The sequence below is a fragment of the Canis lupus genome, chromosome 5, assembly GCF_003254725.2.
Source record: "Canis lupus dingo isolate Sandy chromosome 5, ASM325472v2, whole genome shotgun sequence".
In the NCBI taxonomy this organism is placed as follows: domain Eukaryota; kingdom Metazoa; phylum Chordata; class Mammalia; order Carnivora; family Canidae; genus Canis; species Canis lupus.
The window spans coordinates 9,716,313-9,738,109 of NC_064247.1; the positions used below are offsets into that span (position 1 = coordinate 9,716,313).

At 39.8% G+C, this 21,797-nt stretch overlaps 2 protein-coding genes across 6 annotated transcripts in view; one reads left to right on the forward strand and one right to left on the reverse strand.

Annotated features, from left to right (window-relative positions):
• Nucleotides 1-7,624: 7,624 nt before the first annotated feature.
• Nucleotides 7,625-19,926, reverse strand: SPA17 (sperm autoantigenic protein 17). Of its 2 annotated transcripts, none has more exons than XM_025465121.3 (5): nt 19,767-19,926; nt 18,385-18,565; nt 12,613-12,683; nt 10,733-10,819; nt 7,625-7,960 (listed from the first exon to the last, which is right to left on the reverse strand). In XM_025465121.3, the coding sequence occupies exons 2-5, from the start codon at nt 18,536-18,538 to the stop codon at nt 7,817-7,819; spliced, it is 456 nt and encodes a 151-aa protein (XP_025320906.1). In that variant the 5' UTR covers nt 18,539-18,565; nt 19,767-19,926; the 3' UTR covers nt 7,625-7,816. The 2 variants fall into 2 exon arrangements, with proteins under 2 accessions (XP_025320906.1, XP_025320907.1); XM_025465122.3 differs by lacking the exon at nt 19,767-19,926 and adding an exon at nt 19,198-19,331.
• Nucleotides 7,845-21,797, forward strand: part of SIAE (sialic acid acetylesterase) — a 51,336-nt gene continuing 37,383 nt past the window's right edge. The window contains exon 1 of one of the 4 annotated variants that reach the window (XM_025465113.3): nt 7,845-7,981. Coding sequence is in view for 1 of the 4 variants with exons in the window: in XM_025465112.3 (XP_025320897.3) it covers nt 20,098-20,167 (70 nt within the window). In the remaining 3 variants the exon portion in view is untranslated. Of the gene's footprint in view, nt 7,982-19,381; nt 19,532-20,024; nt 20,168-20,360; nt 20,484-21,797 lie in introns of those variants that run through there. The other 3 variants (XM_025465115.3, XM_025465112.3, XM_025465114.3) reach the window with 3 other exon arrangements.

The following is a 21,797-nucleotide window of genomic DNA, read 5'->3' on the forward strand; positions in this document are numbered from 1 at the left end:
AATTCTGGTAAATCCCAACCGGTGGGTCAAAAGCCCTAGCTGGTGGACAGCAGCATGTTGTCTCTCTCTGAATATCTAGCTCTAGCTGCTGATCCCTTCAGTCACTATCTTGTGCTCTTCCCTCTTGTTTCCTTTTTCTTGATGTCTGCATTTCTCCTTCTTATTCTTTTATGCAGGAGTGATGTGTTTAGAAGAATATCAGTTACAGCTGAAAACCATTAGAAATAAAGGAGATTACTAAAAAGTTAAAAAAAAAAAGAGGATTAATAGGATCATACAAGTGGAAAGCCCTTGGACTTTAGAATGTGATTGAGTAGGTCATTGACCAGATACAGTGCCTTCCTTTTTGACTTGCTTTCTCGTGGGTCAGCTTATTTTAAAGCTTGTTTTCCCTTGCAGCTACAGGACATTTTAATACCTAATTCAGTAACATTTGGGCTAGAGAATTCTTTGTTGGGGAGGTGTCTATCTTGAGCATTGTAGGCTGTTAAAAAGCATCTCTCGGTTCTACCTGTTAGATACCAGTACCATTCCTTTCCACCCTGGATTGGGACAAGGAAAAATGGCTCCAGATATTGTCAAACATCTGGGGGGTGAAATCACTCTGAGCTGAGAGCTTCTTACCTAATGAGATGGGCCTAAAATACATATCTGGTCTGAAACAATGATAGAAGGTGCTACTTGGCTTAAGCCAGTCTACACTTATCTCTAGAGCTGGTTCAAATTTTGGTCTGTGTTGGTGAAGTGTAGAAGTCAAAGGAAAGCTAGGTGCTGATGGGAAGGTGGAAGTGGTACCTGATAGTCAAGAAATGGCCACCCCCAGAAAAATCCTATATGAGGCTCTAAGTGGCAGTTAAGGGCCCATTGCCATGTTCTCCCATTATAATACCTTATAGTTAATCGATGTCCTCACCATTAGCTCTTCCATTATAATGAAAAGAAGGGGGAAGGGAAGAGAGAGAGAGAGAGAGAGAGAGAGAGAGAGAGAGAAAGATGTATCTCTGAGGTCTCTTCTTATTGGCCACTAATTTCACCATGAAGACCCTGCACTTGTTATTTTATCTAAACCTAAGTATCTCGCAAAGGCCCCATAACCAAACACGATCAGATTGAGGGTTAAGGCCTCAACATAGGAATTTTGGAGGAAACACAGTTTAGTATTAATGTTAGTATTTGGAATTTTGGTAATTATAATTCATTTAGAGAAGAAATAGACATGCGTATTTTTCTGTTGTAGATTAGCTCCTGATCAGCAGGTCTGCCCATTGTTCAATTCTAATACAGATGACGTTAAAAGAAGCAAAAAGTTTATACAGGCGTAGGTGTGTCAGAGACTTTCAAGTTAACTATCATAGGTCAGGTTCCTTGGAAATGATTTCTGAGACTGATGGTTTTGAGGGTTTGAGCAGAGATGATTTATTGAAGGATAGATGTAAGGATGGTAGGGAAGCAGGATTGGGTGGAGGAGGAAGTTGAACTGGGCTAATGTTGCAACAGTTGTCTCAATCTGAGGCAAGGGGCCATGCTCTTGTGCCGTTGTAGTCATTAGATGCAAGCTGTCTCCAGGGAGGGTGCAACCTAGGGGGAAGCAGCTCCCTCATGCTGAAGGCATTTTCCAGAATGGAAGCAGCATTCGGTCCTGAAAAAATAGAGTGGGCGGGGGGGCAGGTCTGGGCAGCAGACCACAGCCTTCATGACATGACTCGAACAATCTGAAAGCAGGTGACTCTAAAATCATTGTAGGGATAGCACTGCAGTTAGTTGATCTTGTTTCCCTTCTAAATTGCTTACGTCTCCAGGGAAGCATGTTTTCAATTGTCTCAAGGATTTCAAAAACAAGTCTTTCTGGCAGCTTCCAAAATCGGCGTGATGCCTAATTTATCCAACTGAGCTCTGCTTCTTAATAATATAATTTCAGTGGAATAAAATGCCTGAATTTTTGGTCAGAAGCCTCTGAGACAGGTGCCTTCAGGGATAGAATGATGGCTGACTTTCATACCTTCCCCATTATATCTGACCCCCTTGGGATAGTATATTCCTTCCAGTGGTGATCTCTTGGTCTTGGAGTGCTGACAGTCCTATGGCAAGGTATTTGGTAATGAATGTGGTTGGTGGCTCTTGAGGTTTTAGTTACAATATCGGCAGATTTTAATATTTTGCCTCTATACAACAGAGATTGCATACTCCTAAGCACATTTTATTCAGAGAAGTGTTTTCACATTTTAAAGTATCACATTTTTCATGTCCACTATCTTTTGAGAGCTTCACAGATATAAGTAATTATCCATCCCAGTAGCTATGGTTATAAAAAACACTTCAGATTAGATATAAGTTTATCACCATCATAAATTCATACAAAATGGGCCATTATATGTATATTATAGATGTATGGCAGAGGGCAAATAGGCCTAAAAACAAAGAGCCAAAGACCTAGATTTATATTTTAACCTACTCTTTGGAAATATCCTCAGGCCAAAAGAACACCATGTAGAAAATTAGTATCTGGCTCTTATATAACCTCCCTTCCTTCCCATAAAACAAGAACATGGGGATAATTTCACAGCACAAAACTCAGTTTGGAGAAAATATGATACCTGCTGAAATGTTTCCAAATATTAGAAAATTCAAGTCAGCTTGAGGTATAGAGAAACTACTGAGTTACTTTTATTGAGAAGTTAGGGAAGTCACTGTTGAGTTTGCTTTAAGATCAACCACACACACACACACACACACACACACACACACACACACACAAAATTTAAAAAAAAAGGATCAACCACAAAAGTGGATGATGTCGTGTTAAGAGACAGAATGGCAGCAACAATTCAGGTTCTTATCTTGGGCTCCTCTCTCACTCACAGACACTGAGCTCCATATCACAGTGCAACAGAGAGCCCATCCCTCCAGATTATGTTGGACTTATGTTTATTAGAAAGGACTGACTGATGATCTTGGAAAAAACCCTCCTTTTCTATAGGTACAGTGCTCTTAAGAATGTTTTATGAAAGACTCATGGTCACAAACTCTCATACTTAGCTTCCCACAGAACAAAATTATATTTTAAAAATAGTTTAAGTTCTTCTTTTCTCACAAGATTTTACATGTTTTCCTAGACTTCAAAGCTCTTTTCTTGGGAGATGCCCCTGTCTGCTTTGCACAACTCCAAGGAGTGTTAATAACATTGCAATTTCTGTGGCAGGCTACTCAGATCTCTCCATGTTTGTTAGCCTCATGTCTGTTGTTTTAAATTTTTCCTTTCTTTTTTGATACTTCTCTAGTGTTTGGTTTTGGCAAATAATTTAATAAACAGCACAGTGTAGTGTGAAGCCATGTGGTGATTAAAGCATTGTGGTGGCTATTTGTTGGTTGTTTGCCCAGTATCCACTGTCCCTTCTTCCTGACAATATTACTCTGTTTCCTAGAAGGGACTTCAAACTTTCCTGAATTTCAACCAGGTTTTTGGGCGGAATTGACCCTCTGCTCCTAGGAGTGGGTTCTAATGGTGATAGGTATGAGCCAATTGGCATATTCTTTTCCCCTGATCTCAGTGATTTATTCAGGGATGGATGTATAATCCAATCAGCTAATTTGATGGAAGAAGATAAATATCTCTTCCCTCTTCTCCTCCCACTTCTGTATGAACCACTAGAAACATTTCACTCTTTTCTTCTGCATGTAATAGAGGCAACTAAGCAGTGGACAAAATAGCAAATCTCTATCCTTGTGGAACATACATTTTAGTAAGAGGAAGTGGTTAGTAAACAACACCATTCAGGAGATGGTGTTCAGAAACATGGAGAAAAAATGATAAGGGAAGGGAGTTAGGTAACAGGAGGCAAGATCTGCATAGAACAATTGTGGAGACTTTAGCTTTTACTCTGAGTGAAATGAGAAGCCATTGGAAATTTCAAGCAAAGGAGTGACAAGGTATGACTTGAACTATAATAGGACATTCTGACTGCTGTGTTGGAAAGGGAAAAGGGTGGAAATAGGGAGACTAGTTGTGACAGTTATGAGGCTTTAGTATATTGAAATATTGGTTCCAATTCTTCACTCCTTTTAATATAATTAAATCTAGAGAGAGAGGGGGAGGCATATCTTGAAAGAAATGATGGGTGCAGCTTTTGGCTCCTGAAGTTGACTAGAGTCAAACACAGAAAACTCGCAAAAAGTTTTTAAGAAAAGTCTATTGGCAAAAGCATTCCTAACAACTAAAAGAGACTAAAGGTGTGCAAGATGTGAACAGAAATTTGGGCTCTCAGTTTTCTACAGGCAGGGATCAGGTTGAGAAATCCACTTATCCACCAAGAAAGACATATTTGCTAATGCCCTTTCCAAGTGACGAAGGGAGATGATGGAAAAAGAATAATTTTCCATACTGAAGAACCAAGAGTTATGGTGAATAGACTGGAAAGTGATTTTTAGAGATCAGAACCTGTGCCTAATCATGAAACATTATTCCCTTTTCTCAAATAGAGGAACTTGACAATCTTCACTTGGTGGATTTCATAATTTTTATGGGCCAGTGATTCCTCTTTGCTTCCATTATTTTCTTTCTTGAATGAGAGTATTTTTTTTTTGTGGTTATATTATCCCTGCTCATCATTTGTTGCATGTAGGGTGTATAAGAAGAAGATACTTGCTTTTTAAATTCATAGGCTCAAGAATAGCCATATCTGGACCTGATATAGATCCGGGTTTTCAAGGATTTGATGGATCTTTTAGAGGTCTTGGGATAGGAGTGAATTATTTTGCATGTGAAAGGGATGTGAATAATTACAACCAAAAGAACAGACTGTGGTAGATTGAATTATTGGTTCTTCACAATTCTTCACTACCCCTTGTAGTACTATTATGCACACATGACTTTGCTATAGTTTCATGGTAAGCAGTGTATTTTCTCATTTCTTGACTTTGGGCTTGGTCAAGTGATTTCCTTTGGTCAATGGATGTCAGGAGAAGTCATATGGGCAAAATCTTAAAATATTCTTCTATGTTGGCTTTTCCTGTTTATGCTTATATGACTACCATGAGAAAAGCATGTCTTGGGTAGTATTTTCAGCATTGGCTCTGAATAGACACATGAAGCAGAAGGTACTACAGTGGACCTCTGCTCTCACAGCCTGAAGGAAACCTTCCCCAGTCAACCCACAAACCTTCAGCTTACAGCGATTCTGAACTTAATTTCGAGTCTGGAGTCCAGCCTACCTCAGCTAAAGTACTACTGATCCACAGACTAAATGAGAAAAAAGTAATGGTTTTAAATCTTTGACTTTGGGATGGATTATGTGGCATTAATGTGGTAATGACTGAGTAATAAGGAGAACGTTGCAATGATCCATGAGAGAGAGAATGGGAACTAGGACCAGGGTAGTCACAGTAGAAGTGATCAAATTCTGGGTATATTTTATAGATAGAATCCATAGGTTTAGCTGATGGATTATTAATGGAGTATTAAAGAAAGAGAAGGGTTGAGGATGAATTCTAGATTTTTGGCTTGAGCAAACAGGAGAATGGAATGGTCATTTTCTGAGATGGGAAAAACTGCAGAGCAGTTGTCAGGAGCATTAATAGTAGTATTAGATGTGCTAAGTTTGAGTTGCCTATAGACATCCAAATAGGGAGGTTAAGCTGGTCATTGAATATATGTCTGGAGTTGGAGAAAGGCCCAATGTATACAGGTATACATCTGAGAGTAGTCTGTATACAGCTTCTAAAGCCAGGACACTTGATAAGATCAACAAGTGTGATCACTTGAAAAATGGTCCAGTGACAAGTTGGGAGTACTTTAGAGTTTCATGGTTGGGGAGCTGAAGTTACCAGCAAAGAGACTGAGAACAATCAGGTAGGGAGATGAGGAAAACCAATTAATTGATAGTAAAATGTTATTAATATGTGTTGTTATGATATCCATTCTTCCTTACTCATTTCTCTTTCTTCACCAAAAATGTCAACTGCTAGATTTGTGTATGTGTGTACTATGTGGAAAGCACAGCATTAATCACTTTATATGCATAACAGAATTATTAAAAAGTTAAAAGGTATCTTTTTTCTTTTTTTCTTGCTATGTACTCACTAGGGGAAAAAATCTCCTTTTCCTTTTCTAGTCTTCTCTCTAGGACAGAGAAGCTAAGTCTTTGTATTAATTCTGGGTCCTCTTCATAATCCCCCAAGCAGGATGGCTTTGTTTGAGGAGCAAATGGATTGGAGGCTGGTGCTTTAAATGGAATAGGGGGATGAGCAGCTGGAAAGCTGGAGGAGAGTTGATTATTTTTTTTCCTCTCTAAGCCTGGGAGAGGGGGTTAAGGATGGGAAGAGAAAGTCCAGTGGATATTAGAGACTTGTGTTTAGCCAGCATGTAGCTCCCTAGTGGCAGTAAGACCTTGGAAGGGGGGATAGCTGTCCGGAGGTGAGTAGAGATTGGAGAATGAATGCCACAACCTTGAAATTGCTGGCATAAGTCATCTGATTTGAGTGGATAAGATCACTTGGGTGAACTTCTGTTGTAGAGCCTGAAGAAGGCTCAGGGATGGGAATGGGGGGAAATGGGGCACCTGAAATAAAACTGCTTTGCAGAAAGAGAATGTCTGAGCTTAAGACAAGGATCTAAGTGTTTGCGGGAGGACACTTGTTATGCATAACATGTGGCTGGTTTTAGAAGCTCCTTAAGACAGAGCCAGGAATGTTACTGAGATTTGGGGGAACAATGGTTGTGTGACTGTGAGCTGAGAGATGTGTAATGTTAGAACCAAAGCTTGGACATCCAAGGTGTGCAGACAGGAATCCGAACCAGCCAGGACATTACCACGATGCTGCATCATCATGGTAGAAGGTTAACAGCATTAGTTAAACAAGATTCCACTTCTTCTCTATTTTGTTTTGGGAAAGGAACTGCTTCTTTTGGTCTAAGACATGAACCCCACAGTTTCTTAGATATTCAAGGGTGAGAAGATCTCAAAAAGGAGAGACCAAACTTTCTAAAAATAAAGCACTCGGGGGGGGGGGGGTGGCTTGAATGATTCACTGAAAAAAAAAGATGTAAGGCCTTTTGAGTTTATGATACAGGTATTTACCATTTGTGCATTGAGAAAAACTTGGGAAGTTTTAGTTGAGGAAGAATATTTATGATGTTATGATGATTTTTGTTTTTTTTCAAATATGTATTCATCTTATTCTGTGTGGTTTTGGAGAGCATGACAATAAAAAAAACATCAGCTGGGTGTAGGAACAGATATTCACTACTAAATCCCAGCACATGTTTTGGGCTCAATACATTTTTCAATAAATGATTGCATGCCTGCATGACAAATGAAAACATATGGTTGAAACTTACAGGGAAGCAGGTTTTTGATTCAGCTTATCTTTTTAATAATTTGAATTATTCAAAAACTAAATGGACTATGCTTGAGAAGCAGTAAAATTCTCTACCCGGGCGTGAACCAGGAGCTGAAGGACTAGTTTTCAGGCATGTGATAGAGAATTTATTCGTTAGATAATGGTTAGACCACATAACCACTGAGAGCCCTGAAAACTCAGACATGCCAGTTTTACAGCTTTAAATCCAGGGGTCTTTATACAGAGACTTGGGAGAAGTATAAATAAGACTCATGATCTCAGAGAAATCTTTAAGAGGCATGTGTTCAATGGCATGTTTATTAAACAAATGCTCATGACAGATTTTCACAACAGCAACAAATGTTATTTCACTACATCACATCTCCCTTACTAAGAAAAAAACAACAATCACAGCGAGGCTGATGGATCTGGATGATTTTTTCATGTTTTTCTGGGGAGCGGGGGAGTAAAACCAGTCTTCTCACTCATTTCCCTCTCTTTTCTCTCCTTCAGCATCACCTGACTTCATTTTCTTCACCTCCTCTCTGGCTAAGTGTCCCCGGAAGGCTGCTTGGATTTTGAGAGCAGCATCCTCCTCTCTTTGTTTTTCTTCTTCAGAAGATTCCTTCATGGAAAGGAGAAAAAAGTAAGACGCTTCTTAAATATCCAGTATTTTGATGCCATGAAAATAAATGCATAAATTTAACCAGTTTAGGGATGTAACAATTGAGATCTCTTGCTTCTTAAGGGAATTTTATACACTGTCACGTTGTATATATACTAAACGATGAGTGCCAAAATAGCAGGCATTTTGTTTTCTCATTCTTTAATATGTCTCTGCAATAAACGATCAGTGCCAACTTCCCCCTCAAAATAGCTCCTATTTAACAGTTTCCTGAGCAATAACATTTTTTTTTGAAACTAAGTAAGAATCCTTGAGGCATGGTAAAAATGTCAAGAATAGTAAATGTGCTGTTTCAAAATAATCATGATTATATGAAATTAATCTCTTAATTTTTCAATGATTAGCTAAGCAAAATCGTATATTTAAAGTGGACTGCCAAAGAGAAATCCTTTTAGTCCAATAAGATCAGGTTTTTTTTTTTTTAAAAAAAATTGATTTGATTAGCTGAGAGACAGAGAGAGAGACAGAGACAGTAGAGCAGGGGGAGGGGCAAAGAGAGAGGGAGAAGCAGACTCCCCACTGGGCAGGGAGCCCAACCACACAGGGATCCATCCGGGCAATTCAGGATCATGACCTGAGCTGAAGGCAGGCGCTTGAGCAACTGAGCCACCCAGGTGCCCCCAATGGTGTCAGTTTTAACATGGTTGGCTGAACTTCTTTATATAGCTTCTTTTTTTTTTTTTTTAATTTAGGTGTAGAGGTGTCTGGATTGCTCAGTTGGTTGAGAGTCTGACTCTTGATTTCAGCTCAGGTCGTGGGATCGAGCCCTGTGTCAGGCTCCACACTCAGCATAGAATCTGCCTGTCCCTGTCTCTGCTCCTCCTGCCACTCTCTCTTGTTCTCTCTCAAATAAATAAATAAAATCTTAAAAAAATAAAATTTATATATAATTTACCAAAATATAGACAGTGAAACACACAGGTTCTAAGTGTCTAATTCAATAGATACATAGCTTTTAATATATCATTTTAAATTATAACAGTAGTACATGTACATTTAAAAACATAAATGTTCCTGGTAGTGAGTTTTCTCCCATTTTCCTAATCCTACTCCTAAGATGTAACCATTATTATGGGGTGAGTATATATATATATCCTTCCAAAGTTTCTCTGTATACAAAGTATTCATATGGGTATATACATGCCTTTTTATCTTAAAAATCAGATCATGCTAATTACAATGTTCACAACTATTTTTTCCATATAACTATGTATCTTGGTTCTCTTTTCTATATTACTATTCAGTATGTAATGCTGCCCATTCTTCCACTATTATATTACATTGTACTAATGCAACTTGATTAATTTACTCAGTCTCCTGTTGAAGGACCCTTGGGTTATTTATACACTCACCCCATTAAAAAAAAAACAGTGAAGCAAATCTAGCTCTCAAACTTTTAAATACCAACAGGATGGTATTAAATCCTCTGAGATGATGCCTCAGTATGAGCAAATGCATTACAGTGGAGTTGGAAATCAATAAAATCTCAACTCAGATTCATGAATGGGTAAGGGCAACTAGTAAAGATGTAAGGAAATGACACTGGCAAATGGCAATGTTAGGCTGATTGGGTTGTATTGATATAATTCTGGCATCATTTATAAAGGTTATAGGGAAAAGTTATGCCCCTAGCTGGGTAGGAGGTAAGGTATGTCTGCTTTGGGTGTCAGTTAACGGGTGACTAACTGGGACATTAAGGCATGAAAAGGAACTCAGAAATTTGGTCTTCAACATTGTAGAGAGTGAGCTCTTTCCCACTAGGCTTGGTTCTCTGAGTCTGGACTATGCATAATATAGGCAGTGATATGCTAGTAAATGTTTATATATGGACTCTCCAAAAAAAAAAAAGTTTGATTTGTAGTATTGGCCATGATCTTCATACTCCTACCATGGCTGATTTTTGGTAAAGTAGACATTACTGATCATGGGTTGTATAGAGATGTGCACAGTTGTCTCTTGAGAGCTGGCTCTAGCACACTACTGAAAATAGGTATCTTTGAAGGTGGACCCTACTCAGGTCAGGTCTTTACTGCTTAGATGTAGGCTATCAGGCAGGAAGTCATTTTTTTAAAAGATTTTATTTATTTATTCATGAGAGACAGACACAGAGAGACAGAGACAGAGAGAGAGGCAGAGACACAGGCAGAGGGAGAGGCAGGCTCCATGCGGGGAGCCCGATGTGGGACTTGATCCCAGGACTCCAGGATCACGCCCTGGGCCAAAGGCAGGCGCTAAACCGCTGAGCCACCCAGGGATCCCCAGGAAGTTATTTTGTAGACAGCAGTGCATGGAAGGTGAGTAAGACCTTTACACATTGCGGAAAGCCATTCTGTTTGGTGGTATGTGATTCTCTGCGAGTTTCCTTTTGTCATCTCTGACCCTTGCCACTGTGTGGTGGTGAGAGCATCGATTAGTGAAAAATTCTCAGAGTGGAAAGTGAATCTGAAGGATGAAGACTGAGATTCTCCCACCTATTGCCAATCTTGGAAAATAAGATTTTATTTTTAAGGGCAAGAAGGAGTTTTCCTTCATAATAGGCATAGTTACAAATGATCTACCAGTGAGTTTATCACTGATGCCAGTTATCTAGAGAGCAAAGTGATTATTTTAGCAATATGGATAATAGACTAGATTCATATTTGGAGTATAATTTTAATTTGAGGGATATGATTCTTTTTAGGAATCTAATAATATATGGAAAATATAACTTACAAAGGCTGTGACTGGTGTCTCATCCTCTTTCACAGATGGGGGAGATTTTTCTTTTTCTGACTCACAATTCTCAGGTGATTCTTGCTCCTGGAAGAGGGGTGAGAGGGTCAAACAGGCAATATTCCAAAACAGTAAAGTCTTGCATCAAACTGCTGAAAGTCACTAAATATTTCTGTATGTTATTGAGAAGTAGTAGGAATTAAGTACATGCTGATTAAAAAAAAAAAAGAAACTAGGTTGGAAAAAAAAGAAATAAATTAAAACTCTCAAGGGAATATGCATAAACAAATATGACCAAACAATTGGTGAAAAATGTTTGACATTTTTGCTTTTGGAATGTGTGCAGCATTGTTTTTATATGAAAACAAAGCTATTGTCTTATACTAAAGTTGTTAAGATGCTGTAATGAATCTTGAACAAAGTGTAAAAAAGAAGTGCTGCTAGTTTTTAAAATAAGAACAAAATATGTGCCATTGTGCCCCATGATGTGAGATCAAGTGGACTTTTTAATGAAGTTTGAAGGTTAAAAATCATATCAAAGAAGTAAATTGTGCTATGGGGAGCCATTTAAATAAAAAAAAAAGGGATATCATCTATGCCTATTTTGACATGGTTATTGAAAACTTTCACCAAAATAGAGGCATTGCTAATTCACAACCTATGAGAAGAGTTTCTTGAATCCATAAAACAGAAATTTGAAGACATATAAGCTAATTAAGTAAAGCCTTTAGAATTCAAAAGAGATGGAAAAAAACACCCTAAAATTGCTATGTGACACAAAGACTTAAAGCTTTTTGACACTATTCTTTTGATTGAAATAAAACATGAACACAGAGAATTAAGTTAAGTGGAAACAAACTCAACACTCCCATTATCTGGCAGGCACAAATGGATGGAACTTCACTTTTGAACTCATGGAAAAAGTGACAGGTATTTCCCCTGGAAATTCCCCAGTTCTACTGCGGAACACCATCAAAACCTGAACTTGGTTAATTCCTTTTAATTCTAATATCTGGCGGAGATTTGTGGCTAATGTATTATCTCAGTTGTCTAGAAGAGTGCTTCTCAGACACCAATGTACCTACAAATTACTTTGGGGAGCTTGTTAAAGTTCAGTTTCTGACTTGGCAGATCTCGAGTAGAGCCTGAGACAGAATTTCCATCAAGTTCCCAGTTAGTTGATGCCAATCACAAAGGGTCACACATAGCCCTTATCATCCAGTGTTCCTCTTCTGGACCACAGAACACAGAATGTTTTGAGGGACTATTCTATCAAGGATGGTACATAACTAGAATCATCCTGGATACAAAGGAAAGACATTGATTCTTTACATGCAATGAGTGCCTTTGGCTTAGGGCTTAATTATTTTGGGGAACCTTGGTTGAGAAAGGCTGGTTCAGAGAATGTTGCTAAAGAGAAGGCAGGTTCAGTCTTTGAACACATTAGTTTTGTAGAAGAAACTCCACCATGATGTCAATGATGATGAAACAACTAGATAAATGGTGTTTTATTTTATGAAATGTCATTTGTTAATTCAACAAATATTTATTGAGGATCCGCTATTGCTAACCATCGTGATACCCAATACAATTTGAAGAATAAATTATAGTAGTTATTCTGTAACTTTTCAAGTACATTCTTTCTGTTGATCACCTTTCAATTTCAGCTAAATATCTGTTCACAATTCAGATACTTTATTTTTTTTCACAATTCAGATACTTTAGAAAAAAAATTCTCGTCAGAAAGAACAGCACAACTAAAAAGGTTTAATAAGATATATATGCCTTTCATGATCGTGATTCTGGGGAGATTCTGCTATTATCTGTTTTGGAGACAAGGAGAAGAAATAACCAAATCCACGAGTTTCATAGGACCATACCTTGAATGCATGGTTGTTATAGAAGCGGTCGTCTACCTTAGCCCCCCATTCTGCTGGATCAAAGTTGGTTTCTAAATAATAAAAATATAATAATTTCAGACTTATTTTGAGTTCATTAAAGTAAATCCAGATTAGTAACACAAGATCTTTTTTTCAAACTACAGGGCTTTTTTTTTTTTTAAAGATTTTATTTTTTTATTTATTCATAGAGACAGAGAGAGGCAGAGACACAGGCAGAGGGAGAAGCAGGCATCATACAGAGAGCCTGACGTAGGACTCGATCCAGGGTCTCCAAGATCACGCCCTGGGCTGCAGGCAGCGCTAAACCGCTGAGCCACCGAGGCTGCCCAAGCTGGAAGTTCTTTATTGCTAGTTGAAAATCTTACTATGGGGACACCTGGGTGGCTCAGTGGTTGAGTGTCTGCCTGTGGCTCAGGGCGTGATCTTGGAGTCCTGGGATCGAGTTCCATATATGGCTCCCTGCAGGGAGCCTGCTTCTCCCTCTGCCTATGTCTCTGTCTCTGTTTCTGTGTCTCTCTTGAATAAATAAAATCTTAAAAAAAGGAAAATCTTATTATGTACATAGCTTAACACTGTAAACATAACCAGTGATAACAATATATGATGCTCCTCCTCCTGCTTGTGCTCTCTCTCTGTCAAATAAATAAAATCTTTAAAAAAATAAAAATGAAGCATATTATGTAGTCAGTAAACAAAGACAGGAAGAAATATTTATATTTAAGCAGATTTTTTGAACTTTTCATTATGAACAATTTCTTTTTTTTTTTTAAAAGATTTTATTCATCTGACAGAGCCAGAGAGTACAAATTAGGGGAGTGGCAGAGGGAGAGGGAGAAGCAGGCTTCCAGCTTCCTGCTGAGCAGGGAGCCAATGACATGGAGCCCAATCCCAGGGCCCATTCCTAGGACCCTAGGATCATGACCTGAGCTGAAGGCAGACGCCCAACCGACTGAGCTACCCAGATGTCCCCATTATGAACAATTTCATTTTTTTAAAAATTATTTATGATAGTCACAGAGAGAGAGAGAGAGAGAGAGAGAGAGGCAGAGACACAGGCAGAGGGAGAAGCAAGCTCCATGCACCGGGAGCCCGACGTGGGATTTGATCCCGGGTCTCCAGGATCGCACCCTGGGCCAAAGGCAGGCGCCAAACTGCTGCGCCACCCAGGGATCCCCTATGAACAATTTCAAACTTCAAAAGTAGAGAGAATAATATAACGTGTATATTACTCAGATTCAACAATTACAAACTCAGGATTTATCTTATTTTATCTGTAACTTCACTCAATTTCCCACCCTTTCTTGTGATTATTTTCAAGCCAGTTCCGGGCATCCTATTGTTTTATCTATAAATGTTTATTTCAGTGTGCATCTCTAAGATATAAAGCCACAATATCATGATCACATCTAAATACTAACAATAATGCCTTAATATTAGCTATCCAAATTTCTCCATGTTGCCTAGTATATTTTTTGTTGATTTTTTTACTGTTGATTTGTTCAAACAGAACCCAAACAATGGGCCCACACGGCCTTTCATTATGCCTTTTACATCTCTTTTAATTGGAAGAGATTTTCACCAATCTCCCAGCCCACATATTTTTTCCTTGCAATGTTTTTGTTGAGGAAATTGGATCATTTTTCCTTTGGAGTTTTCCACAGTTTAGATATTTCTGATTCCATTCTCATTATGACTTTTAACAAGTTCCTTTGCTTTTGAATTTCCTGTAGCTGATTCAGGATTTATTTATTTATTTAGCAAGAATACTTTAGAGATAATGCAGTGTAATTTTGTCAGGATACACATAATATCTGGTTGTCTCTCTTTTTATAATCTTTAATGGCCCATTGGTGATGATTGCTTAGATCATTTCTTTAGGGATTGCAAAATGGCAATGTTCTTATTTGATCATTATTTATTTCTGGAGTAATCAGTAAAGAAAAACTTTCCCATATCAACAGCTAACTGTTAGCTGACACACAGTTCATCCAGAAAAGGTAGGTTAAAGTTTTGATGCTTCCCCCTTATTGACCAGTTTTCAGAATAATCAGTTGGTTCCTTAGGATCCTCCTCTTAAGGAAGTTTTACTTGTTTTGAATAGTTAAGAAATTGGGTCAACTTCAATCCACTGCATTTATTATTCTTATTGATGCTCTCACTGTCCAAAATTGGCCAGTGGGAACTCATTCAGGTATTCAGGTGTTCCTGAGTCCTTTGGAAACAACTCTAGTAATCATTGATAGTTTCCTTTTTTTCTGGTATGGCAAGATGTTCAGGCTCAACTTGCATATTTGCTGACCAAATCACGGAATTAGCTAGTCTAGAAGCCTTGGTCTGTGGGAAATGGTAGCTAGATGTCACACTCTAGAGGCTGGGTGCTCATTGGTACTGGGTTGGTCATTGTTTTGTAGCCTTTTAAAAAATGTATACAGCTAGAGAACATCTCTTTCATTTTTGAAGAGAAAATATATCATTGAGGTCACACTGATATTTTTCTGTTCAAATTTAGGATTATAGGATTTTACTAACTTATTTTATTTTTATATCTATATGTCATTTTTCTTATACTAAAAATCTTATTCTAATAACAGTAGGATAGTTACTTGTTTGCTATGTCCTACAGTGAATAAAAACTGTAATTATACTATAATATTATTAACAATGATTACTGAAAACACTTTAAGACTTTTTTTTTTACTTCATTTTGTTTTTAGGGTATATCCACCAGAGATGTACACATTACTGTATGTATTATAAAGTCACTTGAAATAATTTTTCTGTGTGGTTATATCTACCCATTTTTAATACTAGTTAGGCTCCTTTGTTTCACTTCACTTCCAAACTTTAGAGATTGCTTAAAATTTTAAAAAATTTCTTTCTACTTTAAACTATGTTGAACATTTGTGATTTTGAATTCAAGATATATTCAGAGAAGTCCAGCTTTCTAGCTTCTATACTGTTCCCTCCACTCTGTTACTTTTCCTCCAGAGGTAAATGTAGACTTTTAAAAGACTTAGTCTTTCATTAAAAATATAAATGAATAGTTATATATTCGTATCAACATCCCTTTGTTAGGTAATTGGTAGTATACTAAACACTTTTTTTCCACCTTACTTTTTTCACTTAACATATCCTCAAGATCACTCTATAGCAACATATAGAGATCTTTCTCATTCTCTTTTTTAAGTAGTTATATATAATTAATTCCATTGTATGGATGTCCTCTAGTTTATTCAACAAATTCCCTATGATGGATGTTTCGATTGTTTCCTCAAAAAATGATGCAATGAAAAGGGAAGAAGTGGAGCTTCTCGGTCAAATTCTCTTCTTTGGGGTTATATCATTTTATATCTCCTCCAGCAATGTGTATGACTGTTTATTTCCCCTCTAGCTTTGTCTAGAATAAATTGGCAAACTGGCTGTTTTGCCAGTCTGATGGGGGGAGTTGGTAGTGGTATGTATCCCAGTGTAGTTTTGATCTGGCTTATGTTGTAATGGGTTAGTTTCAGTGTGTTCCCACATGTTAAGGGCAATTCGCATTTTTTGTGTGGTTTGCTCATATCTCTTGACCATCGTTTTATAAAAGGTCATTGCTTTTTCTTCCGTATCTTCACAAAACTTTATTAGGTTTATTAACCTGTTGGGTTATAAATTGCAAATGTTTTTCTTCAGTTTAGCATTTGTAAGTAGTTTCACTTTTCTTATGGTGATTTTGCCATGTAAAACTTTAGTTTTATGTTGCCAATCTTACCAGTCTTTTTTTCCCTAATTGCTTTTGGATTTTTAAGTAATTGTAGCAACTTAGCTAGAAAAGCTTTTTCCTCTCTTATATTACAGAGAAATTCATCCATGTTCCTTATCTGTTTATATGATTTCATTTAAAAATTTAAATCTAAAAAAAAATTTAAATCTTTGATCAATTTGGAACTTACCCTGGTGTATGATGTAAGGAATAGATTCAATTTTATCTTTTTTCCATCTTTATCTCAACATTATTTAATAAAAGCCCACCTTTTCCCTAACGATTTGAGATACCACTTATATCAAATGCTAACATGTTTTCTGTCAGAAAAATCAAAGTTAAGACTAATAATTACCTATGAAGACTGCTGGAAGGGAATTCTTGCATTGTGAGAGACACTAGGCTAGAGGATTTTTTTCTTCCCTTTTGGATAGACTACATTCTGATACTTGCATCAGTTGGATAGTTCACCTTTGGTTTACATGAGTGGAATTGAGTATGGTGCTTTAAATTTTTTCAAGTAGTTTTATCTAGTTTTTTAGTTAGAGACTAGTAATCTGAGACTATTACTCTGAATCACCAATTGCTTTAATTATCATGATCCACTAACAATGACTCAAATGTTTTTGTAATGGGACATTTCTGAGATCTAAAATTAAATAAATGACTAAAGACATTTTACTCATGAGTTTGTAAAATTAATGTTATAATAACAAAATTAATGCCCATTATAATTCACCTCTTACTCTGAGTTCTTTTAATCGCTTTTTAGTAGCATGTAAGTTTTAAATTATACAACAGATATTCATACTGACTGGATATGGAAAAGACCAGCAACATTCAGGAAATTGGCAGAGATTCTGAGCTCTGCCGGGGTTGAGAAAAGAAGACAAGATGGTGGAGCAGTGCAGTGTGTATGGGAGTTGTTTCAATTTAAGCCTTGTGGTAGGTTTCCTTCTTCTGGAAAATGATTTGAAATCGAATGCTCACTTACTTGTAGTTATTTCTAGTCACTTTTACCACTCTGTTGGAATACTGCAGTCAAAAGTAATGATGGAAACAGCTCATACAAAATGTTTGTTCTAGTCAAGAATAGGTTTTTTTTTTTTTTTTATAGAGATGCATAGCTGTAATAATTCCCATTTTGACTACTGGATCAGATTTTGATAGTTATGAGACTTCAAAGCTACGAATTTGGAAATTTTATTTCTGGAAGTGAAGAAACTTCTTTGGCTTTCAGCCAAAGAGTCACTGTTAGCATGAATCTTAGTCTCTGGGCAGGACAGGACCTTGGAAGAATAGAGAAAGGATATAAATTACTTCCCAAGCTGGGATTTCTTTTCTTTTCTTTTTCTTTTTTTTTTTTTTTTAAGGAGGCTCCACACCCATGGAGCCCAACATGGGGCTTGAACTCATGACTCCGAAACCAAGACCTGAGCCTAAAATCAAGAGTCAGATACTTAATTGAGTGAGCCACCCAGACACCCCTGGAATTTTAGTTTTAAAAGCAGTATTACTCTGTGCTTTTTTGCAGACAGTTTCACATACCCCAGCAAATACCAATCTATTTAATGTAAGGAGCATAGAATTATTTTTTACAACAGTTATAATACTTTGAAGTAAGAAGAGTCAACATGTAAAGACAACCAAACTCTCTTCCCAGGAGGACTAGGCAGTCAGCTGCTTGGCATGCATTGGAACAGCCTATTGGGAGATGGAGGGATAGGCTGGATGATCTCTTGAGGTTCCCTTCCACCCAGTGTGTCCATGAAAAACACGACAAAGAAGGTCTGAGTAATCAACTGGTAATCTTCAATAATGTGAAATAATGTGATTTAAGAAAACTTATCATAAAGGCACATGTTTTCTATAGCAAGAACTGTTATTTGAAGCTACTTGCCTCATAAAGGCTTTCTGTGGAATGAGAATGGTCTTGACCCAGTTTCACCATAAACAAATGCTTAGTCTCTTACTTAAGAAAAAAAAAAAGCCTATTAAAAAAATCTTACTCTCTCGTTTCTCTAGAAGATTTTCAAAATATGCTGCTGCAAAAGCTGGTATATTTTCTGGTTGCTCCCTCAGAATCTCCCGTGTCAGTCCTTCAAGAAGATTGCCAAATCCTTGTGGAATTCGGTAGTGGGTGTTGGAGAATGGAATCGACATCTCCTTGGAAGGAACTGCCTATTGTACCTAGAGATTCGTTAGAGAGTATTGTCTGTAAGCTTGTCTGATTTTACTTATATAAACACAATTATGACGGCAAATTATTTCTGAGACCCAAATTTCCTGAACTTTCATTCTCCCCCCCCCCCCAACACAACCCCAGTCCATCATTTCTCCATCATTTCTTCCAGAGTTTTGGACTCTCTATCATTAATTAGAATATTACAAATACAAACTCATTTACTAGGCCTAATCATTATTTTTTAAATTACAAAAATCGCAGATTTTTTTTCACTAGAACACTAAGGCTTTTTATTTCTGTCCCTTATATATATATTTTAATATACATTAAATATATAATATAATGAATAAATATATATAATATATAATAATATAATATATATTTTAAAACATATTAAAAAGATGAGGGTAATTTTTGTTATCCCACAGGAACTCAGAAGTACTGTTAAAAATTCATCAGAAATTACCAAGAAGACACTCTCAGGGGGTTTAAATTTTCAAAAAAATGAAGTAAGAGCCAATCTTGGTTCTAGAAATTACTCTAATTTGTTGAACGAAGAAGAGTAACACTTAATTAGTCTTGCCCCTTGCTTCCACTTCCGAAGCGTGACCTACAATGCCCGGAAAGGCCTACGTACCCCCCCAGAAAGGGGCAGCAGGGGCTCAGAGGGCGGAGGCAAGATCAAAGATTCTGCAAATCCAGGCTCCGAGATTTGGGGATTCTTGTGTTTTCCGGTTTTGTCCTGACCAGGTCTGATCTTCCGGTCTTGGAATACAGGACTGGACCGAGGACAGCTGCCAAGCAGCGGGCTGGGCGGCTGAGCGTGCAAACGACACCCTGGCCCTTTTCGGTGGAGGTGCCGATGCCGCACAGAGCGCCGGCCGGTGGGGGTCTAGGTGAGGGGCGAGACGGTGTCACGAGGCCCACGGCGTGCAGGATGCTTTTCGGTTTTCGAGGGCACGGGAGATGAGGTACCGAATCACTCCAGGGCAGGGCGAGACCCTGGACGGGTCTGGGGAGGGGAGGGCGCTCCGAGCGGGGACCGCGGCCCTCGAGCGACGTCGAGGATCGGGGATCGCAGGCTGCCTCGGCGCCCCGGGTGCCCTCGCGATCCCGGAATGTGTCGGGGATCCCGAGAGAACGCGAGAGGCCCAGGGGACGGGCGAGGTCTCGGGTCTGGAGAGGAAGTGGGGAAAACCGCCTCACCTCTCCGTTCTCGCAGAGCTGGTTGCCGATGGTTCCTGTTGTTATTTCTCGTTGCTGGGTAACCGTTTTTTTTTTTTTTGAACCCAACTACGGCGGCCGGGAAGGGGACAGGCCCGGCCTCGCCCGGCGGCCGCGGACGGCTTCGCGACCGAACGTCCTGGGAGGGGTGGAGCCAGATCTCCCGGCCCCGCCCACGGCCCCGCCCACGGCCCCGCCCACGGCCCCGCCCACGGCCCCGCCCACGGCCCCGCCCACGGCCCCGCCCACGGCCCGGGCCCCGCCTGCAGAGGGCACCCGGAGTCCAGCACGCGGGCGGCGGATTCTCGCGAACATGGCAGCGCCGAGGGTTGTGTGTGGGCCGGTGCTGCTGCCTCTAGTCCTGCTGGCCGCCACGAGTGCAGGTGAGGCGGCGCACTCGGCCCGGCCCCTGCCGGCCGGCCTGCGCGGGCTCCGAGGTCCCGCGTCCTCCGCAGCTCCTGCCACCCCGGCGCCGCCCTCCGACCCGGGCTGGGCCGCAGGTGCCTGCTGGGCGGGGGTGCCCGCGGGTCCGCGTCCTCCCGCCGTCGTCACGATGCCCCTTGTGGGCCAGAGGGGAGGTTTGGGTGTCTGAGCCCGGAGGCCCGATCGCGCCAGACCGAGGCCCTCGGGGTCCCCGGATAACTGCAGGGGAACCCGCAGGGAAGGGGGCGAAGCGAGTTGGGTAATATTTGGAAACAGGTGACTGAGTCATCACCCACAGCGTTTCCCTGCTGCCCCCTCAGTGGTACCCTTGGGGAGGGTGTGCTTGGAGCTTGGTTCCTTGGGGGAATTACGTCTGACTACTTTAAGTGGTGATTAGGGCTAAGAAATACAACCCCCTCAGTAGCTCAGAGTATTTAAGGCCTAGCTTTGATCTCAGGCGCAGCTGACAGAGGGCGGTGGTGAGGTTATATGCGTGATGTGGCGGAGTCCAAGTACTCACTTGGACTACTGTCCAGCTGGGATCCTGCCATTTGAGGGCCCCGGGCTGGACGCTGAGCCACAACCACGGAGAACCAGCAGGTGGGATCTGCCCACTAATTAATGCCTAGGAAAGTGCTCACGCTGCACCTGTTTTCTTCAAGCCATTCAAAGAGTGGATCCCAAAGATCCCTGCTAAGAAAGATAGGTTGAAGTGAGAGTGGGGACAGGGTGCAGAAAACTGGCAGTTACTTTACCTGAGAACCCAAAAGTACCCAGACTGAGACCAACTGTGGCCCATCAGGAGTTTCTCAGGCTTTAACACAAGTGTAAACCAGCAGCACTCTGCATAGCATTTTCTCTCTTTTTAATTTATTTATTCATGAGAGACGCACACAGAGAGGCAGAGACACAGGCAGGAGAAGCAGGCTCCAGTGGGGGAGCCTGATGCTGGACTCTATCCCAGGACCCCGGGATCACCCCCCAGGGCTGAAGGTGACGCTAGACCGCTGAGCGCCCCGGGGATCCCTTGCTGGCTCTCATCCCCACTCAGTGACCTTTGAGCCTAGCATATGGGAGGAGAGCAGGGCCATTCTTTTATTAGATCTTCTCTTAAAGGCTGTCAACTTTAATGCCAGTCCTGTATTCAGTCTTCACCTTTGGGTTTTATGGTTCCATTACCTTCATGACCGATGACTGTATTTTTTTTCATTAATGCTTTAAATTTTCTTTCCTTCTTATTCGGTGGCATATCCTCACATCTTTCCTTCAAATCATTCCCCCCTGTGCCCGTGTTGACTGCTTTATATTTTGAAGTGTACAAAAATATATGAGCAATGCAACAAGAAAATGAACACCCAAGGGTGCTGCACCCAACTTAAGATCTAGAACATTGCCAGTTTTATTGAGACTCCCTGGATGTTCCTCCCCAGTGCATCCCACAAGTTCCTCACCAGAGGTAACCTAACCGCTGTCCTAATTTTGTCAGTCTGCTTCTAATGACTACTTTTAATTTCCCCACAATGTTAATTTGTGTTTTCTACTCCAATGCCCAAACGATGGAAAAAATTAAAGACCTAAAAAAAAAAAATT

Coding starts and splice junctions, on each gene's coding strand:
- SPA17 (XM_025465121.3), bottom strand. CDS start 18,538: ATGTCGATTCCATTCTCCAACACCCACTACCGAATTCCACAAGGATTT. Junction 12,684..18,384: donor TCTTCTAGAGAAACGAGAGA/GTAAGATTTTTT, acceptor TTTATTATTTAG/AAACCAACTTTGATCCAGCA. Junction 10,820..12,612: donor ATAACAACCATGCATTCAAG/GTATGGTCCTAT, acceptor CCCCTCTTCCAG/GAGCAAGAATCACCTGAGAA.